We start from the raw sequence: 20,536 nt of genomic DNA on the forward strand, positions 1-20,536 counted from the left end.
CGGGGATAGCAGGTCCATTCTATGTGTCATACTTGATCATTTTGCGATATTGCCATATTTTTGCTGAAAGGATTTAGTAGAGAACATCAACAATAAAGTTTGCAACTTTTGGTGCTGATAAAAAAGCCTTGCCTGTACCGGAAGTCGCAGATGATGTCGTCACAAGGGTGAGGGCTCCCCATTGTTTTTAATGGGAGCCTCCAGCAGCAAGAGCTATTCGGACCGAAAAAACGACAATTTCCTATTAATTTGAGCGAGGATGAAATATTTGTGGATGATGATATTGATAGCGAAGGACTAGAAAAAAAAAAATAAAATAAAAAAAGTAAAAAAAAAAAAAAAAGGCGATTGCATTGACACAGATTCAGATGTTTTTAGACACATTTACCAGGATAATTCCAGGAGATCCCTTATCTTTGTATTGTGTTGCTAGTGTTATAGAGAGATTATATAGTACCTAATAGTCGCAGGGGTGTGTCCACGGGTGTCTTGAGGCCAGTGTCTGAGGGAAGTCGACAGCAGCTACAAGGACGGCGCAAACTTCACGGATCTCTGGTAAGAGGCGACTTTTTAACACAATTTTCTCACCGAAACCTGCCGGTTGACAAGTGGTTGGGATCCATGTTCGCTTGACTGCTCTGATCCATAGTAAAGCTTCACCTCCAGGAATTTTAAACAAGGAATCACCGTGTGTTTGTGTGGCTAAAGGCTACAGCTTCCCAACTCCATCTTTCTACTTTGTTTTCTTCATTATTAATTGAACAAATTGCAAAAGATTCAGCAACACAGATGTTCAGAATACTGTTTAATTGCGCGATGAAAAGAGACGACTTTTAGCCGCAAATAGTGCTGCACTAATATTTCCTGATAGTCCGTGACGTCACGCACACGCGTCATCATTCCGTAACGTTTTCAACAAGAAACTCCGCGGGAAATTTAAAATTGCAATTTAGTTAACTAAACCGGCCGTATTGGCATGTGTTGCAATGTTAATATTTCATCATTGCTATATAAACTATCAGACTGCGTGGTCGGTAGTAGTGGGTTTCAGTAGGCCTTTAAGTACTATTAAAAAAAAAACGTGAAATGTAACAAGAACATGTAGCAATATGGACACTAAAAACAACAAGCTGTAATGTAGGCAGGTTTTTACTTGAAAACTGTCATTGCTCTTAAAAATGAATAATTAAAATTATTGACGTCCTGAAGGCTCCAATCACTTCACATTGAATATTTCACTTTAATATATTTTTTTGAGAAATTGTTGCACAAATTGTGTATTTGCTATAAAAAACTAAGTATTCTTTGACAAAAGCACGTTAAACAAAAAAAAAAAACATTAAAATAATAATTTAAAACATTTCAATGAATTGATTAACGTGGAAAAACTTATTCGGGTGTTACCATTTAGTGGTCAATTGTACGGAATATGTACTGTACTGTGCAATCTACTAATACAAGTTTCAATCAATCAGTCAATCAATCAATCAATGAAAATGATGATAGATTTGAAGTGCATCTTAAGTTAAGTTAAAGTACCAATGATTGTCACACACACACTAAAATGTGTCCTCTGCATTTGACCCATCTCATTGTTTACCCCCTGGGAGATGAGGGGAGCAGTGAGCAGCAGCGGTGTCGCTGGCCGGAATCATTTTTGGTGCTTTAACCTCCAATTCCAACCCTTGATGCTGAGTGTCAAGCAGTGAGGTAATGGGCTCCATTTTTATAGTCTTTGGTATGACTCGGCTGGGGCTTGAACTCACAACCTACTGATCTCAGGGTGGACACTCTAACCACTAGGACATTGACTAGGGCTATCTAGAGATTTAAGCGTTGAACGTTATGTATATCAAATGTATAACTTATTTTCAACACTTTAATGAGTGGATCCCTAAGATTTTTTTTTTCTAAACTGTAATATTTTAAAAAATAATAACGAATTAAGATCAATGGTATTATGAATTATTAACCTATTAACCTATGCAAGGCTCCAGTTACTTCACATCAAATATTTCGCTTTAAAATATATTCTGTGGAAAATATTCAAATGTTTGTGTTTTTGCCATAGAGACAAGGATTTCTTTGACCAAAAATGCCATAAGACATCAAATGTTTAGCTTAAGTCAGTGGATGGATCTGAAGTTGATCTATAGATATGTATGTGTCAAAAATAAAAAATAAAATTAATATATGGCTTGTTTTAACGCTTTAATGACTGAGACCCTTTTGGTTCCCGGAACCTTTGAAGTTAATCAAAATTGAGGGAAGACAGGTTGATTGGCAACACTAAATTGGCCCTAGTGTGTGAATGTTGTCTGTCTATCTGTGTTGGCCCTGCGATGAGGTGGCGACTTGTCCAGGGTGTACGCCGCCTTCCGCCAGAATGCAGCTGAGATAGGTTCCAGCACCCCCCATAACCCCGTAAGGGACAAGTGGTAGGAAATGGATGGATGGATGGTTTGGAAAGCGAAAATAATAAAAATGGCCCCCAGATGCTTTAATTTTTTAGTGCGAGACCCTCATTAGAAAAAGTTTGGACACACCTGCTGTAGTTAATGTTATTTTGTCTTTAAATAGTTACTCTATCATTATTTCCCACACTGTTCATATCATTTCACACGTTTATTTCATCCCAGATTCAGTAAAAATGTGTTAGGACATGGTTTCAGACGTGCCTCACAACCTTCAAAGTATAAAAGTTAGCATCACGATGCGTTCTTGATGCCATCAGGATCGTCCACCTGTGTCGCCGACGCAGCGATGGTGCCCTGGTCATCTTGAAGGAGATCCCCGTGGAACAGATGTCAAGGGACGAACGCCTCGCCGCTCAGAACGAGTGTCAGGTGCTGAAACTGCTCAACCACCCAAATATCATCGAGTACTACGAGAACTTCCTAGAAGACAAGGCCCTCATGATTGCTATGGAGTACGCACCAGGTAATCTTATAATCTTCTTGTTGTTGTTCAATTGTAGTAAGTAGCTTTGTGTCGACATGCAGGTGGAACCTTGGCTGACTACATACAGAAGCGCTGTAACTCGCTGCTGGATGAAGACACCATCCTTCATTTCTTTGTGCAGATCTTGCTGGCGATGTACCACGTGCACAACAAACTCATCCTGCACAGGGACCTCAAGACGCAGAATATTCTCCTCGACAAGCACCAAATGATCGTCAAAATCGGCGACTTTGGCATCTCAAAGATTCTTGTCAGCAAAAGCAAAGCATACACTGTGAGTCCTAAACTACTTCTAAAACACATTTTGATGTACTTAAGTACATCATGTGTTTTTGGTTCTTGCCTATGCAGGTGGTGGGGACGCCATGTTACATCTCACCAGAGCTGTGCGAGGGGAAGCCGTATAACCAGAAGAGTGACATCTGGGCTCTGGGTTGTGTGCTCTATGAGCTGGCAAGCCTGAAAAGAGCATTTGAAGCGGCTGTAAGGAACATTTTCTAACTTGAACATCAATCGGTATTAGCTAAAAAAGACACAATTTAAATACCTGCCACAAATTACACCTTTGAGTTTGAATTATGCATCATTTCCAGTGAAAACTCTTATGAAATTCCACATTCTGATCTTTTGTGTGTGGTGCCCACCTTACAGTATTGGTCGAAAGGTTGAAGACTTCTGGCTTTTGGTTTTGTAAGGGTTTAAAGATAATTATAGAACTGAATATGGAACGTATTGCGACGCATGTCTCCGTGTTTGCTGCTCAGCATAAGGTGGCTAAAGCGACTACGTCACTAATAAAAGCAAACATTAGCACTAAATTCCCTTTGTACATGTGAGAATTATAAGAAATAGCAAAATTATACAGATTGTAACAGGTTGTCCGGCCCCCTGCGTTTATCCCATTCCGCACCCTGATCGTCTGCATGAGAGGCAAGCGTGGTGACCACACCGCCTCCTTTACATAAGCACAACACAACATCCATCCATCCATCCATTTTCTACCGCTTATTCCCTTTTGGGGTCGCGGGGGGGGCGCCGGCGCCTATCTCAGCTACAATCGGGCGGAAGGCGGGGTACACCCTGGACAAGTCGCCACCTCATCGCAGGGCCAACACAGATAGACAGACAACATTCACACTCACATTCACACACTAGGGCCAATTTAGTGTTGCCAATCAACCTATCCCCAGGTGCATGTCTTTGGAAGTGGGAGGAAGCCGGAGTACCCGGAGGGAACCCACGCATTCACGGGGAGAACATGCAAACTCCACACAGAAAGATCCAGAGCCTGGATTTGAACCCAGGACTGCAGCAACACAACACAACATATTGTTTGAAAACTTTCATGTTTACACTGATCAAAATAAACATTTCATTTTGCATATTGACTTATTATACACATACCCTTCATCCATCCATTTTGTACCGATTGTCCTTCTTGGTGCCACAGGGGGATGGAGCCTAACCGAGCTGCATACGTTAGGCTATATTCTAAATTTCAAACAAACAAACAGTATACACAGTCAATAAAAACAAATAAACTTTGTTTGAATTTCAAGATAAATTAATGCATTGGATTTTGTACGGTTTGCTTTTCCGTTATTGTTTCTTCATCAACAGCCCTTATTCATCTGTGACAAGCTACGTAAGTGGCAATTTTTAGCTCATTAATTCAGGAGTTCTAAACCTTTTTCACCTCGGGCCCATCTTTTCCATGACAGAGCGTAGTAACACTGAATTAGTTACTTTTGGTTTGATTGATTGAAACTTTTATTAGTAGATTGCACAGTTCAGTACATATTCTGTACAATTGACCACCAAATGGTAAAACCTGAATAAGTTATTCAACTTGTTTAAGTCGGGGTCCACGCTAATCAATTCATGGTTTTAATCATAGTGAATAATTAGATCTAACCTACGTACAGTTTACAACCTTGTCAAATGATATAAAAGCATGTATTATTCCAAAGTAGAATTTATTTAACACAAAAACCCCAGGCTTAGGTCAGTCTCATTATAAAAATAAGTGCTAACCCAATATCCTGCATAAGAAAGGATTCATAAACAACTGCCTAAAAAAAATTTCCATACATGTGTAATTGAAATCTATAAACTAAATCAATAATTCATATGTTTCCTAATTGAAATGTGTTACAACTGAGTACTGCTGTGCCCATGCGAACTACACCTAAGAAAGAAATATTTTTTGGCGGCCCAACAATGGGCTCCTTTGGTTAAGAAACACTGCATTAATTTGTCTTGTCGGACTTACTTGTGCTTCTTGCTATTAGCATGAGGAATTAAACCTGTTCAGTCGTGTTTTGCGTTGTTGAGGGCACAGAAAACCAAGCCCATATAAACAAACACATGGTTTTATATATTTTAAACAACCTTTTCACAAAACCCCTACATTACATGGAGCTATGTAGGTTCATATTCATTTTATGAATGATATACAATTGCTTTGGAAGCAGTTTGATCATCCAGGGTCAGTCTCACACATAACCTCTGCAGTCACTAATGCACCTCTGGCCCTTGGTTTTGGTCAAGTTAATACAACATGTCTTTAAACATTTTTTTTTTAAACTCGGTCTTTCAGAACCTCCCTGCCCTGGTCCTGAAGATCATGAGTGGCACCTTCGCTCCGATATCCGATCGCTACAGCCCAGAACTCCGTCAGCTCATCGTCAACATGCTCAACCTAGATCCCTCCAAACGGCCACAGCTCAATGAAATCATGGCACTGCCCGTCTGCATCGGACCGCTGCTTAATCTCTACACGGACATCGGAAGCGTCAAGATGCGCAGGTGAGGTGGTGTCTAACACCTTTTTAAAGTGTGCCGCTTGCTATGTTATGTTAAAATGTCCAGGATCGAGAAACCGCTATCCACTGTCCAGACTGGTCCACAAGGCAGAGTGGGAGGGCGAGTACCGACCAACAGATCCAGAGGTCATCCCCCCCCCCCAACAGTGTTCACATGATTGGAATATTTAATAAAATGTGTCGTTTATTACCAGATGGCATGTCAGCAACAGGCAAGCTGCATTCCCTCCCGCTGTCTGCAGTGTACACGTGGGGCAGCGGAATTTCCACCCCGCTGCGTCTGCCCATGCTCAACACTGAGGTGCTCCAGGTGTCACTGGGCCGCACTCAGAAGATGGGGGTGACCAAGTCGGGCCGTCTGATCACTTGGGAGGTTAAATGTTTAAACATTCATTTATATTTTTGCATTTGTATTTATTTATTTGCACACTCAAAAAAACAATTTATATACAATCTACAGCAAAGTACTATTAATCAATATTAAAATCCCTTAGAAAAAGGTATGTCTTATTTTTGACACTAATCCTCTCCAAAATGGATGACAATGTTTCATATACAGTAGATAAATGTGTTCGCCCAATAATGAGAGTATTCCCTCTAAAGTTGCTGCCATATGGATGATATAAAAATATTGATTGTATATCAGTTTTAATCAAATTAATAACACTAAAGTCCTGTTGTACTAAGATCCAAACATCATGTGCTAAACAGTGTGGGCCAACTATAACATTTCATGGGGTAATAATGGGTGTGTTACAAGCGATTTACTAAGACTGTGTGTACAATTGATAACTAGTGCAGGCCGCCCTATGTAAATGAGTTTTTTGTGTGTATTATGCAGCTTTCACCAGGGAAAACTCATTTACTGCACATTAATGTTATCATGGTCCTACCTGTGGCATTTTGCTATGTTTTGAAACATGCAGCAGACAAATAAAACCTTTAGCATTTTATAAGTACTCCTGCAGTGCATCAACAATAGAACCCACTTTTTTTAGCATGCTGAAGGTGTGCTCATGGAAATTGCTGGCACTAACTTTGTATGCTAGAATATCCCAGATGCAAGAAAATGCATATTGCAAGAAATATTTTTATATAGGAGATATTTTAATGATATAGCTTCTATGTAAAAAAACAGACATCATTAACAAAAACTCCAGCAGACACCAAAATGTATCAGTTTAATTTATTTTAATCAGCTCCTTGAGTAATCCATCAGCTAAAAAATATAAAATGATATTGCTGAATAGACAATATGTCTAATAATTGTAATTTTGACACTCCATGCATGTTGCGAAGCATATGGTATGTAGGACAGAGCTGCAGTGCAATCACCGCCTTTCTCACAGCAATTTCTATGCAACTGAGAGTTTGCGTGTCCTTTCTAGACATATTAAATAAAAATACAAAACAGCTTTCACAGTACAGTTTCAGCCTATATAAATCACACTGCATGGGCTAAATACTTATTGTGGCTGTTCCAATGATTAGCATATATCCTGGATATTCATAAAGACAGACACACTAATGTATTGAACTCCCTATTTTGCTCACTTAAGAGATGCAATCCTCTGTGCATAAGTTTAGTAGATCAGCTTTGCATGTGCTAACAAGATTGCACGCGTTTTAATACACAAAGACCTTTAGTAGCTCAGGCACAACATGATATTTAGGTACAGAGTAGAATGGTGCAGTATAATCTTTGAGCCATGTTTTAGACAACACAAGCACCAAAAAAATCTGTTTTCTAAAGTTAATCAAAAATTTGTGAAATTATGAACATTTCTGGGTTAACTACAAATATTTAGACGCAAACTGAAAACGTATTTTGACACAGACTTGTTACAAACTAAATGCTAAAATCACTTTAAAGTATCATCAGATCTTAAATCTTTTATCTGCATCAAAATATTTATTATGTCCTTTCTTTATTGTCAATATCATACAGACTAAAATCTGAATCTTCACTTAAACAATTAGTTTCAAAAGACATAATAAAAATTAAAATTCAACAATAAAATTCAGATGCTTTATGACACAGGTGTCAAACTCAAGGCTTGGGGGCGAAATCTGGCTGCCACATTATTTTATGTGGCTCGCAAAAGAAAGGAATTAATGTGCATCAACAAAGCACTTCATCTTTCTTATTAAATATATTAGTTCTTTAAATTTTGACAGAAAATTTGCATATACAGCATGCAACCGAAAGTATTTTATACTTTAATATTATCTGATCATGCAACAAACTATATTATCCCACTCTAATTTTTTTGGTCAATTAAAAATCAATGCTTAAATATCTGCTGGTCACCATGACTTATGATTTCAAAGCACATTATAGCAATCAATTCTTACGTAAAAATATATAATATATAAATGCATAGGCAATTCGGTATTTATACCATCAGGCGATTGTACATAAATAGATATAGATATTTAAGATGACTGTTACAAGCGGCTGTCTGACGGCATCCGTGACTCATGTAGATTGTTGGATAATTATATAATTCAAAACTTTATTTAAATCTGCAGGTTGTACCAGCAGTTGATCATATCTTTTTATAGTGGCATTATGACATGTGGAAGAATCACATTTGGACCGCCACCAATGGATTTGGTTTTACCTGTTCGGCCTCACTCAAAGACATTATAATGCCTGTGAATGTTACTTGTCATAAATGGTATCAAAACTCTGCTTCTTAACACACCTCATACACACCTGGTCTGCCAGAGAATAAGAATATCTATCAGGAGGGATCAGGGTTGCCAATGAAGCGACTTTTCTTACATATTTCTTACACTTAACATTTTTTTGTGTGTTTTTTTTGTCTCTTCCACAGGAAACATAAACATTACAAGCCCTTGCGTTTTATGCACATGCCATATTCTTTAATGAACCAATCATCATTCTGCACCGCTGCAGGCTCCCTCGGTGGGATCCGCAGAGCTCAGTCTGCCCGGAGCCGTGGAGCAGATGCAGCCTCAGTTCATCTCGCGCTTTTTGGAGGGTCAGTCCGGAGTCACCATCAAGTTGGTAGCCTGTGGCGATCTCTTCACCACCTGCATGACAGGTGGGCTGGCAGCCAACGTGTCTTATTTCTATATTTATGTTGGAATGATGCAAGGGAGTGTAAGGTGGTCGACATTAGGACTCATCAACCAGTGTCATTTGCAGACAGGGGCATCATCATGACCTTTGGGAGCGGGAGCAATGGCTGCTTGGGGCATGGAAACTTCAATGATGTTACGCAGGTAGGTCAACTTGGAGAAATATATATTTATACATACAATATACACATTTTCTGAACCTTAACTGTGTTGACTGCCATCTTTGTCACAGTTAAATAGCGCCAAAGAATACAGTCAGTGAGGTGTGGTCTAGTGAGGCATGGCCTCAATGATCATGTTCACATAAAACAAATATCAAAAGACACCCTTTAAGGACACAAAAACAATTCATGGCACAATTTATCATGCTGCCTTTGTCAATGATCCCCTGTGTGCTCAGACATAATGCACATGAGAGAAATCGCCACTGCCTTGAGGATTTGGCAATGTTCCGATCCTGATTTGGAAATCGGAGTCAGTGCCTCACCAGATATGAATTTTTCCGCATGTCAATGGTAAGAATAATTTAAGTATTACTCTGCCTCTATAATAAATAAGAATTTTATAATCCTGATAGTAAAAGATAAACGGTAATAATGATAAAACTCCCGACAGGTAGTATTACCATTTCAAAAGAAAGAAAACCTGAGATTCATAACTGCACTTTAATAAACTCACTGACTAACTGGCGCTAGCTTTGATGCTATCCTGAAAACAAGAGACATTAATGTCTTTCCCCATTAAGAAACTTATACAAACACATTGCTGTCTGAACAACTATACTAAGCTAAGGTTTAAAATAATTTCACCAAAAGTTTTCAGTGTGTGTAATAGTACTTTTTGATGTAATGGTACTTTTTGAGCACATTCAACAATACCGCCATAACGATAACTGTGATAATTTTAGACACAATACCCGTGATATAAATGTTTATGTCGTTACATCCCTAGAACAGATTAATGTCCGTGATGCCCTATTGGATTGTGTTCAGTAGTGGTGCTGAAACAAATTGACTCACATCTGAATCACAAGTTTTGCCTGTTACAATTCTAAGACGATTAATAAATCTTTTTAATAATTGATTTTTACAAATACTTTTTTTTACGTCATGTTTGGCTTTATCTGTGCGTACTTGTTATACGTCAGCAGCCAAGAGGAGCTTTTGTAACCTGTAATCTGTTTAGAAAAAGTTTTATTAGAATTTTTACAGCAAATAATACATTGCGAGATTCGGTTTGAATCGAATTATCAACCAAAGAATCAGAATCAAATCGTGACTTGTTTGTAAGATTCATGTCCCTAATGTTCAGCAATGAAGCTTCTGCTGTATGTGATTGTCATACTCAGCCCAAGATAGTGGAGGCACTCCTCGGCTACGAGCTGGTCCAGGTGTCTTGTGGCGCTTCCCACGTGCTCGCAATGACCAATGAGAGAGAAGTATTCGCCTGGGGAAGAGGGGACAATGGTATAGTAATAATGATGACATTACATAACTATCATCTCTTCGACTTTCAGGATTCTCCTTAGATTTATGACATTTACAAATCTTTTTTTCCCCCGCTAAGGGCGCCTTGGGCTGGGCACCCAAGACAGCCACAACTGTCCCCAGCAGGTGTGTCTACCTGTGGAGTTTGAAGCCCAGAAGGTGGTGTGTGGCGTGGACTGCTCTATGATTATCAGCACTCAAAGCAGTATTATGGCATGTGGAAGGAACAGGTGAATGATATGTTTTATATCAGTCAAAGTAAACCAGCATTTTTAATGTATACTCTTCATTGCCTCGGTGGTGGTTTAGGTGCAACAAGCTGGGTCTGGACAAGATAAGCGCCGGTGAGGAACCAAGCCCCTCCAATCAGGTGGAGGAGGTCTACTCTTTTACTCCCATCCAATCAGCTCCGCTCAACAGAGAGAAGATTGTCTGTATTGACATCGGTACTGCACACTCTGTCGCCGTGACAGGTAAAAAATATACAACCGTCGTTAATGACATTTTCTCCGATGGCATGTGTGTCAGGCTATCACCCTTCATGTTACTCCCCCTAGAGGGTGGGTTGTGCATCACTTTTGGCAGCAACCAGCATGGTCAGATGGGCTGCAGTTCTCGCCGAGGCAGTCGTGCACCATACCTGCTGCCCGCCCTACAGAATATCACTATGGCTGCTTGTGGAGATGCTTTTACTTTGGCCATCAGATCAAGTAAGTACATATACAGTAGTGTTGGGGACCAGTACGCATTTGCTACCGGGCCGCACAGAAACATTATTGAATATTTAAACTACCGCATTTTTTCCGACTCAACTTTCGCCTGTCCCACTATAAACACACCGATAAGCTTGTTAATAGATGTATATCCCAAAACCTTTGTTATATAGTACATGGGACAATGCACATTAATGGACATATAAAATGTTAATGTGACAGATTGTAGCCAAAGGTTAATTTCCATCTGCAGTGCCCATCAGGGTCATTGTATATAGCAGGGGTTCTTAACCTTTTTGACCTCGGGACCCAACTTTTCCACTACAGAGTAGCCCAGGCACCACTCCAATATTAACACTGATTTGGTAATGTTACTCTTAATTTTGGTAATGTTAGTCTTAATTTTGATCTATTTCTATAATTAATATATATCTTAATTGTCAATAAAATTAAAAGGGAAAAGGAAAATACGGCTTCACCACTTTAGTCAATTATCCATCCATCCATTTTCTACCGCTTATTCCCTTTTGGGGTCACGGGGGGCGCTGGCGCCTATCTCAGCTACAATCGGGCAGAAGGCGGGTTTACACCCTGGACAAGTCACCACCTCATCACAGGGCCAACACAGATAGACAGACAACATTCGCACTCACATTATCACACTAGGGCCAATTTAGTGTTGCCAATCAACCTATCAATCAAAGTTTATTTTTATAGCCCTCAATTACAGTTGCCTCAAAGGGCTGCACAAGCCACAACGACATCCTCAGCACAGATCCCATAAATTTTGCGCTTCAGAAATGTCTCTACGACATTAGCGCCAGAGTTGTTTGTTTTATTACTGCCACGAGTGGTGGAATAGTGTATTACAACAGAGTATCGCTGTTGCCTCGACCAGTGGTTCTCAACCTTTTTTCAGTGATGTACCCTCTGTGAACATTTTTTTATTTCAAGTACCCCCTAATCAGAGCAAAGTATTTTTGGTTGAAAAAAAGAGATAAAGAAGTAAAACACAGCCCTATTTTATCAGTTTGTAATTTATCATATTGTATAACAGTGCAAAATATTGCTTATTTGTACTGGTCTTTCTTGAACTATTTGAACAAAAAGATAAAAAAATAACTAAAAACTTGTGGAAAAATAAACAAGTGATTCAATTATAAATAAATATTTCTACGAATAATAAATCATCAACTTAAATTGCCCTCTTTGGGGATTGTAATAGAGATCCATCTGGATTCATGAACATTTCTTCACAAAAAAATAAATATTTAACATCAATATTTATGGAACATGTCCACAAAAATTAATATTGCATTGTTGCATTTCTTTTCACAGTTTATGAACTTACATTCATATTTTGTTGAAGCATTATTCTATAAATATATTTATAAAGGATTTTTGAATTGTTGCTATTTTTAGAATATTTAAAAAAAATCTCACGTACCCTTTGGCATGCCTTCAAGTACCCCCAGGGGTACGCATACCCCCATTTAAGAACCACTGGCCTAGACGGACCAGAGTTGAAAAACACATATCACATTCTAGGGGGGGCGCTCGCAGCCTAACACTGGGCACCATCTCTTCCCAAAGAAACACAGCCAGGGCTCCCACTACTTCAGCGTTATGGTGAATTACTTTTTCATGCTCCTGTTTTTTGCTGTTTTTATCTGCCACACGTGGAAAGCCAGTCTGTAAAAATAATGCATACATTGAACTGGTCTATGGTGGAAAAAAGGTTGGGGAAATGGATGGATGGATGTTTACTGTGAGTTGCACTCACTTGTGTATGTTTTTAGAGATTTTAATGAGCGCACAGTAAACATGTTCACATTTTGTCCAAACCTATTATGCTTGGAGATGCTCAGTTGGGTTTGGTCCTGGAGGAGACATACTTGTCCACTCCTTGAACTTCCTCTGCGAGACACTTCTTGGAGGTGTCTTCGGGATCCCTATAATGCGGTCCATTTCTGCTTTACAATAATAGTATAAGTTGGAATTCATGTTTATACTTGATGACACGGCGAGGCGTGCTCCCCATTGGAATTCATGCACTCCCTGCATCTGTGCAGTATTTGAACTTAAGGAATGCAGAAATTAAATTACACAAGAAAGGACTATTTCACATTTGTTACACTAAATACCACTTTACTTTTGTGTTTTGGTATTTAATATACATGTTGCTGGGAAACTGAAAGCACTCCCAGCATGGATGTAAATTGGGAGGAGGGAACACTTTTTCAAAAGGCAGTTTTTGTCTCGTGCACTTTTTAACGTCCAAGAATAATGCAACGCTATTGAATGTAAAAAAGTCAAACACTAATGCAAGGTGGAAAGCAGCCGCTCAGACTGAAACTTGTTTTTTTAGACCGCCAACAAGCTCAGTGAGTGGCTTTCTGGCGCTGCCTTCTTGCTAACGTGAACAGGTTTGAAAGCACAAAGCAGTTAACCAATTAGCAGTCAGACGCAGGATAAGCTCGAGTTGGCTTCCACACGGCAATATGAATCACAAACAAAGTAGATAAAAAATAAAAAATCTAAACAAGGAGTGTATTGCTCCACTCAAAGGTAGTCATGTTGTTAAGACTTGCGTTAATAATATACTGTAACCATAATGCTACAAAAAACTAAATCATAATGCAATCTTGAAAAACCAAAGTAAAGTTATTTTTTTAATTCTGGTAAGTTTGTTGTTATGTGCAAAAAATAAATTATTGAACAATTTGTTTCCCACTCAGATTATTCCAAAAGATGCATCTAATGTGTTAAAATTGGGCCTCCTGTATGCAAGCGAGTAATGTCCCCCCCACTTCTGGAATTTTAATTTCGTCCCTGACTTGAAAAGTGTGTTTTAAATGGAAATATACAGAAAGAGAGTGTAATGAGTGTACTTGTGTAAAAGATGTATTCACATTACATTTCCACATTCCTTGGACTCGTACACAGATACAGTGGTGCATGCATTCCAATGGGCAGCACATCTCGCAAAAACACTGGCAGCACTCATGCTGCACTAGACTATGATACTACCAACCCTATACTTGACTGTAGACAAGACATCATTATCTTGCTGCTCATGTATTTCCAGCGATGTACTGGCTAGTAAATATATCCTACTATACAAGTTATAGCCTGCTTACTCTAAAATAAATTCAAACTTCAATTCTACAGTATGATCACTGTAGAAGTTTTACTGTAACTGTAATGGCTGTATTCATTTAGCAGCCAGTGTGTGTATTTGTGAGCATCTATAAACACAAAAGGTGTCTCAGCACACAGTCCGCCTTTGTTAGGTGGTCTTTGATGGATGTATCCCTTCTTTCAACAGTGCTACTTTCATGGAACGAGGCCTCCGCTTTGTTGAAATGTAAAAAAAAAGAAAAAAACAACTATAAAGGTTTTGTATTTGGGTGAAACTTTGCAACTTAAGTGATTTGTAGCAGATGTGTGTGTCCTGTGCTGGAGGGTAAAAATAGTGAAATGTTACATTGTGCCAGTGATTGGCTACCCCGGAGTGAAAGTCAGCAGTGGCCGCCTTGCCTTGTAGCCTTTGCCCATCAAGAGAAGCCTTTGTTGGGGCAGATGGAGCCATTGTGCAGCCCCTGCAGGAGAGAGGGAGACGTCGCCTTAAGATTTGTGTCTGGATCAGCGCATCCTGGAGGGGGGAGAAGGAGGTAAGGAAAGAAGTGTGCCGCTGACCGACCTTGTTCCTCTTGTCTCCTGTCCACAGATGGCGAGGTGTACACCTGGGGAAAGGGTGCCCGCGGACGCCTCGGAAGAAAAGAGGAGGACTCAGGCATACCCAAGGCAGTGCAGCTCAACGAGAGCCACCCGTTCACAGTGACATCGGTGGCTTGTTGTCATGGCAACAGCCTGCTGGCGGTGAAACGTAATATTTTGCCCATTACTCCTTTGTGGTTTGAACCTAGTAGTGAGCCAACAATGATAATGCAGACTTTAACAGTCTTTTAGAACTGAAAATACTTCATCAATGCCTGTATATTCCAGGTACAAATTAATGGAGTTATATTCAATTTAGGTGCAGTTTTTTTTTTTGGGCAAAGCATTTGGCAACACAGCAGCCCATCAACTTTGAAACTGAAAAGCAGTGAAGGTGAGATTAAATTCCTCCTCCTAGAGTCCACATTAAAAATAGATGCAGATTTACAGAAGATTACAGTGCCTCACAATTTAATAAATAATAGAGTAATCCCTACTGCTGCTGGGCTGCTGTTAAAAAAATATAAATGTCACTGACCTGTGAGAAGAACGCTCGATTGGCCGACAATGACCCTATGAAAAAGAGATTGCTTGAAAGTAGACAATAACAGAAGCAAACTAAGTGGTTTGACATCTGTATTCATCAGCTGTTTTTTACTTGTTTCAGCTTTGCTCGATGAATCTGTCCCAAGATGACCCAATGGACCCTGATGGTTCCAGTTTGAAGATCCCTTTACTTAGTAAAACCCGATGTCGCTCACACTCGCTCTGTTTTTAGATTTTTAACAAAACTATTACCACACCAGGAGTCTGCAGGCTCACATATCTATTTTAAGTGGATTCGATGGCCCTCTTCTACACCAAACTCAGCCAAGCATGCCTTTATGGACCGGACTTTGTTCACCAACACGGACACATAGAATTGTCCGAAAATGTTACAGCTTTACAGGGAACGAGTGGGTCGAAACCAACTTTGAAATGATTGATCAGGGTTTCTGCTGGTCATTAAAAACTATTAAAAGTCATTACATGGACTTTGTGAAAATGATGGCCTTAATGGCATTATAAAACATGAAATCCAATGTCCAGAAGCATTAAAAACATTTAAATGAGGTGAAATAACACATGCTATTAGCTAATCACAAGTCAGCAATTAAAGGCAAGCATGCCGTGCACCTGGGGATAGGTTGATTGGCAACACTAAATTGGCCCTAGTGTTTGAATGTGAGTGTGAATGTTGTCTGTGTCTATCTGTGTTGGCCCTGCGATGAGGTGGCGACTTGTCCAGGGTGTACCCCGCCTTCCGTCCGATTGTAGCTGAGATAGGCACCAGCGCCGCCCGCGATCCCAAAAGGGAATAAGCGGTAGTAAAAAGGGATGGATGGATGAGTTAATGGTGCTTAATTTCTTTGGCGTGACCAACAAAGCTACTTCTGCTGTCAACACGACGCCACCACCAAAAATAAATTATTCTAAATAAATTCTCAGATTAAATAGTCTTGTTAGCTAACTCTGATCCACTAGAGAGTAATAGTTAACGTAACACTTTCAACTATTCAAGATTATCATTGTCAAACACTTACAATTGTGTCTACACAGACAGTTGTAAACTGTTGACTATATACAGCGTAATAACGTTCTGCAGTAGGACATGGGCATCAAATTTGTTTTAAGTGGCATTAAAAACCATTAAATTTGATTTGCGAAAACATGCAGAAAACCTGTTGGTAACGTATTGTCTGACAGGGCACCTTGTGGTCATCTACATCTATGCGTTTCTAGTTTATTAGGAGGTGTATTTAGTATTTGCATACATACAGCCTAGGTCATAACCTGAGTGTCGCAACAGCGTGTTGCTCCAAACAAAGCCGCGAGTTACTTCACGGCAGGAAGTCATCAGTTCGCTGTCATGCAGTGAGGCCATTGTCCTCCCTCACGTGCACGATGAACCACGAAAAGGCCAGCAAACCGGTTTCAGGCCCTCTTAAGCCAGCCGGCGAGTGAATGAGACGTTACAAACAGGCACACAAGCCCACAAAGAAAGAAGGACAAGAAGGAAAGAAAAGACACTTGAGTGTTTAGCAAGTCATCAGTCAAATGACCCAAACTTGATGGAAGGTTGATCCCGACCACAGTGGTCACATTGTGCTTATTGGATTAGTCCTTCGGTGTACTTGTGAGTCAAACCAGATAACGACCTGCTGTCAAGCGTTAAAGACTTTACGGTGACAAAGGGACTCAGCAAAAATAAGTATCTTAATCATAGTGTTACCAATTGATTGCAAAAAAAGGAAATTCAGACATCAACTGCTGCAAAAAAATACATTTATGTGGATTTTATTGTAAAAGAGTGACTACTTCATGCATGCAAACGCAGAGAGGACTGTAATGTGACGCTATTGTACAGTTAAAATGTAAATGTTTTAGCTTTGAGCTTAAACCCAATGATACAAACCCAAGTGTCCTTACATTTTGTAATGTGCCTCATTAGCTGTTATTATTAATACATTTAGATGCCATTGTACTGTGTGTTGTCATAAGTGAGCACTGTTTATATTCTAATAACGTTTTATGCACCATTTTGTGTTTTTTAATACCTCTCCCCCATGTGGCTCTATTACCATTGTTTCCTCCAGTGATGATGTAATGGTGATGTAATGCAGTTGCAATACAGCAGGTGAACGCTGATCCGTGTTGTGTGTGTGTGAGAGAGGTGCGTGTGTGTGTGTGTGTGTGTGTGTGTGTGTGTGTGTGTGTGTGTGTGTGTGTGTGTGTGTGCGCGCGCGCGCGCGCGCACTTTTGTACCCCTGTCATATAAAAGGTAAAGCGTATGTTTACCGGTAAGGAAAATATTATTTGTTCTTTTAATGAAAAATACAAAGAAAAGCAGTATTGTTGTCTTTGTTTGTGAGGTCCACCGCTAGAGGGCGCAGCTCACCACTGACAGCATGGCAAGCCTTCTCTATTGGGATATGTAAGTTGCTTTTTCCTACTTCAATCATAAACACCTTCACTTCTAACACTCGTACATGTACACATGGGATAGGGGAGTTGTAATATTTTCATAAAATTAATTGGATAATTGCTAGGTTGAGTGCACATAATTGGCATTGGCTGGAGTTATTATTGTTGATATCTATGACAAAGCATTGCATGTTTTAAAGAAGCATAAATGAGATAAAAGGGGGTTAAAATGGTGTGAACAAGCTTCTTGACTCCTCCTGCTTTGGAGGAAGAAGAGGAGGAGGAGGAGGAGGAGGAGGAGGCGGGACCGTGGTGCACCTAAACAGACAGAGAGCTTGTATGCTCGCCTCAGTCTTGTCAGCAACGTCCGCACATCAAAAACACTAATTGCAAACCTCACATTTGTTTTTACCGTAGGGACGCTCAGGTCTTTTCCTGCACGACCAAGCTGCGAGTGTCTGTAGTTTTTTGTATTATTTTTTAAGCCCGGAGGAGGAGCGTCACCACCTCAAAGACAAGGCGGACGTGATATGAACCCTTCATCGGCTTGAAGTGTGCCGCTGCAAAAGGGCGACGAACGGAGGGAAGGCTGCAGGATCTACAAGGACAAAGACACATAGCCGGGGGTAGAGAGAGGACAAGACAGTCGCAGCTATGCCCGGCTTCGACTACAAGTTCCTGGAGAAGCCCAAGAGACGGTTCCAGTGTCCGCTGTGCAGCAAAGCGATGCGGGAGCCGGTCCAAGTGTCGACCTGTGGACACCGCTTCTGTGACACCTGTCTGCAAGAATTCCTAAGGTACACCTCAATTCATTCATGCATCGTTTTCTCTATGTGTGTTTTGATACCGGAGACTGCAGTTTCGGTTGAGCTTAGGTAAATAAAAGGATGTGAAGGTGTGTCCTGCACACCTTTCCAACGCAACCTTCTAGAACGTAAAACACAATCCTACGTTTAGGCCTCTAAGTGTCTGTTTTTGTAGCATTGACACTCAAGCTATGCAACGGAAGATGCACCTTTGTGTATTCTTGGGCTAAAAAGACGTATTTGTTCCCTTTTAAAGCAGTGGCTACCCTGAAAGCTTGTTGACAATTGGCAGTTTGGATTCTTAGCTGGACCATTTTGGTTCAATTGGGTTCCAATAATTAGCAATACTTGTGCACATTACCCATGCACGTTCTTTTGTTTGCAATTGTCTGTTTGTGGATACCAACCACAGACCTGCAGCATAAAATATCATACTTAAGTATACATATATTGTGATTGTGGTATGTCTTACTACTAATCTTCATTTGGGTCTAAAGCAGAATCAAATGTTGACTTTTAAAGCTTTAGCAGCATATTTGCTTCCTTTTTTTGGTCCTTAGAACAAGTACATGGGAGTCAATGTAGAAGGTGTAATGGTGTGTAGATTATAATGACATTTTGCCAACAAGTTGGTACACTTTCTGAGGGTGATTTTGTACGTATTTTTTGCACATTTTCTTTGGTAGATGTCCTGCATCTATCATAATCTTATGTACACAGCAAACATAGCATCTCTTGACTTGACAAGTTGCCTTGCTGTTTGACAATTAGCTCTATAGAATAAAGTGCGTTGAATGAAGGCACATTTCCCTTGTCGCCATCAAATTTGCGGGACACAGCTTGAATGTGTCATCAACATGCATAATCATAACATGAGAATTGTATTAAAATCTCTGTCGTCAGCCAAACTGATATCATACATCCATCCATCCATCCATCAATCCATCCATTTTCTACCGCTTATTCCCTTTGGGGTCGCAGGGGGTGCTGGTGCCTATCTCAGCTACAGTTGGGCAGAAGGCGGCGTACACCCTGGACAAGTCGCCACCTCATCGCAGGGCCAACACAGATAGACAACATTCACACTCACATTCACACTCTAGGGCCAATTTAGTGTTGCCAATCAACCTATCAATCAACTTTTTTTTATAGCCCTCAATTACAGGTGTCTCAAAGGGCTGCACAGGTGCATGTCTTTAGAAGTGGGAGGAAACCGGAGTACCCGGAAGGAACCCACGCAGTCACGGGGAGGACATGCAAACTCCACACAGAAAGATTTCGAGCCCGGGATTGAACCCAGGACTACTCAGGACCTTCGTATTGCGAGGCAGACGCATTAACCCTTCTATCACCGTGCTGCCCAAACTGATATCATTTATTATTATTATCGTTTATACAAAATGTGCAGTTACACATTACGTCTTGTCAAAGCAGCTTCCTGCTGGAAAAGGTTGAGTGAATTGACTTATGAGATGGAACTTTGCTAGATTCATAGTTGCAGCACTACTTTTCCCCTTTGCAGATAGCGCCATCATTTAAGTTACCATAAAATACTAATTATTTAAATGCGTGGATATGCGGGGGTGGAAATGCAAAAGGTGGGGATTTACTGTTATGGCTAATTATTTGCGAAGTCCAGTAGGCCTGCAAAAACATTTTGCTTGATGCTGGCCATGTTTTTCTACAAATATTGCTAATATCTTACGCGCATGTTTGTTGATCTCCTACCACATTTAGTGAATAGGCAACACCCTTACGTTCGCTTGGGTGTTATATAGATCGCGTTGCATTGTGTGAGACTTACAAGGATTAAACTATGTGCTTTTAATAACAACGCCACCATGTGGTGCATTTGTCAGAAAACTAATAACGCAGGCAACACATGGGGATGCATGTTTTCACAAATTTTGTGCCGTGAAAACACAAATCCATGTTTTCATATTGAGAGTTCA

The 20,536-nt window shown here is 40.1% G+C and overlaps 2 protein-coding genes across 3 annotated transcripts in view; both read left to right on the forward strand.

Moving 5' to 3' along the window:
- nek8 (NIMA-related kinase 8) overlaps window positions 1–17,268 on the forward strand; it is an 18,008-nt gene extending 740 nt beyond the window's left edge. The window contains exons 1-15 of one of the 2 annotated variants that reach the window (XM_061877389.1): window positions 1,363–1,710; window positions 2,735–2,940; window positions 3,003–3,235; window positions 3,313–3,444; window positions 5,561–5,769; window positions 5,833–5,912; window positions 5,981–6,159; window positions 8,710–8,857; window positions 8,962–9,038; window positions 10,243–10,360; window positions 10,461–10,611; window positions 10,691–10,854; window positions 10,939–11,091; window positions 14,825–14,983; window positions 15,482–17,268. In XM_061877389.1, coding sequence (XP_061733373.1) covers window positions 2,805–2,940; window positions 3,003–3,235; window positions 3,313–3,444; window positions 5,561–5,769; window positions 5,833–5,912; window positions 5,981–6,159; window positions 8,710–8,857; window positions 8,962–9,038; window positions 10,243–10,360; window positions 10,461–10,611; window positions 10,691–10,854; window positions 10,939–11,091; window positions 14,825–14,983; window positions 15,482–15,510 — 1,968 coding nt within the window. In that variant the 5' untranslated portion in view covers window positions 1,363–1,710; window positions 2,735–2,804 and the 3' untranslated portion in view covers window positions 15,511–17,268. Of the gene's footprint in view, window positions 1–1,362; window positions 1,711–2,734; window positions 2,941–3,002; window positions 3,236–3,312; window positions 3,445–5,560; window positions 5,770–5,832; window positions 5,913–5,980; window positions 6,160–8,709; window positions 8,858–8,961; window positions 9,039–10,242; window positions 10,361–10,460; window positions 10,612–10,690; window positions 10,855–10,938; window positions 11,092–14,824; window positions 14,984–15,481 lie in introns of those variants that run through there. The other variant, XM_061877388.1, reaches the window with a different exon arrangement.
- Window positions 17,269–18,058: 790 nt separating this feature from the next.
- The window catches only part of traf4a (tnf receptor-associated factor 4a), a 75,875-nt gene continuing 73,397 nt past the window's right edge, over window positions 18,059–20,536 (forward strand). Inside the window, exon 1 of the mRNA XM_061877390.1 lies at window positions 18,059–18,575. Within this exon, the coding sequence (XP_061733374.1) occupies window positions 18,433–18,575 (143 nt within the window). The 5' untranslated portion in view covers window positions 18,059–18,432. The remainder of the gene's footprint in view (window positions 18,576–20,536) is intronic.

Source organism: Nerophis ophidion, linkage group LG18, assembly GCF_033978795.1.
Source record: "Nerophis ophidion isolate RoL-2023_Sa linkage group LG18, RoL_Noph_v1.0, whole genome shotgun sequence".
Taxonomy (NCBI): domain Eukaryota; kingdom Metazoa; phylum Chordata; class Actinopteri; order Syngnathiformes; family Syngnathidae; genus Nerophis; species Nerophis ophidion.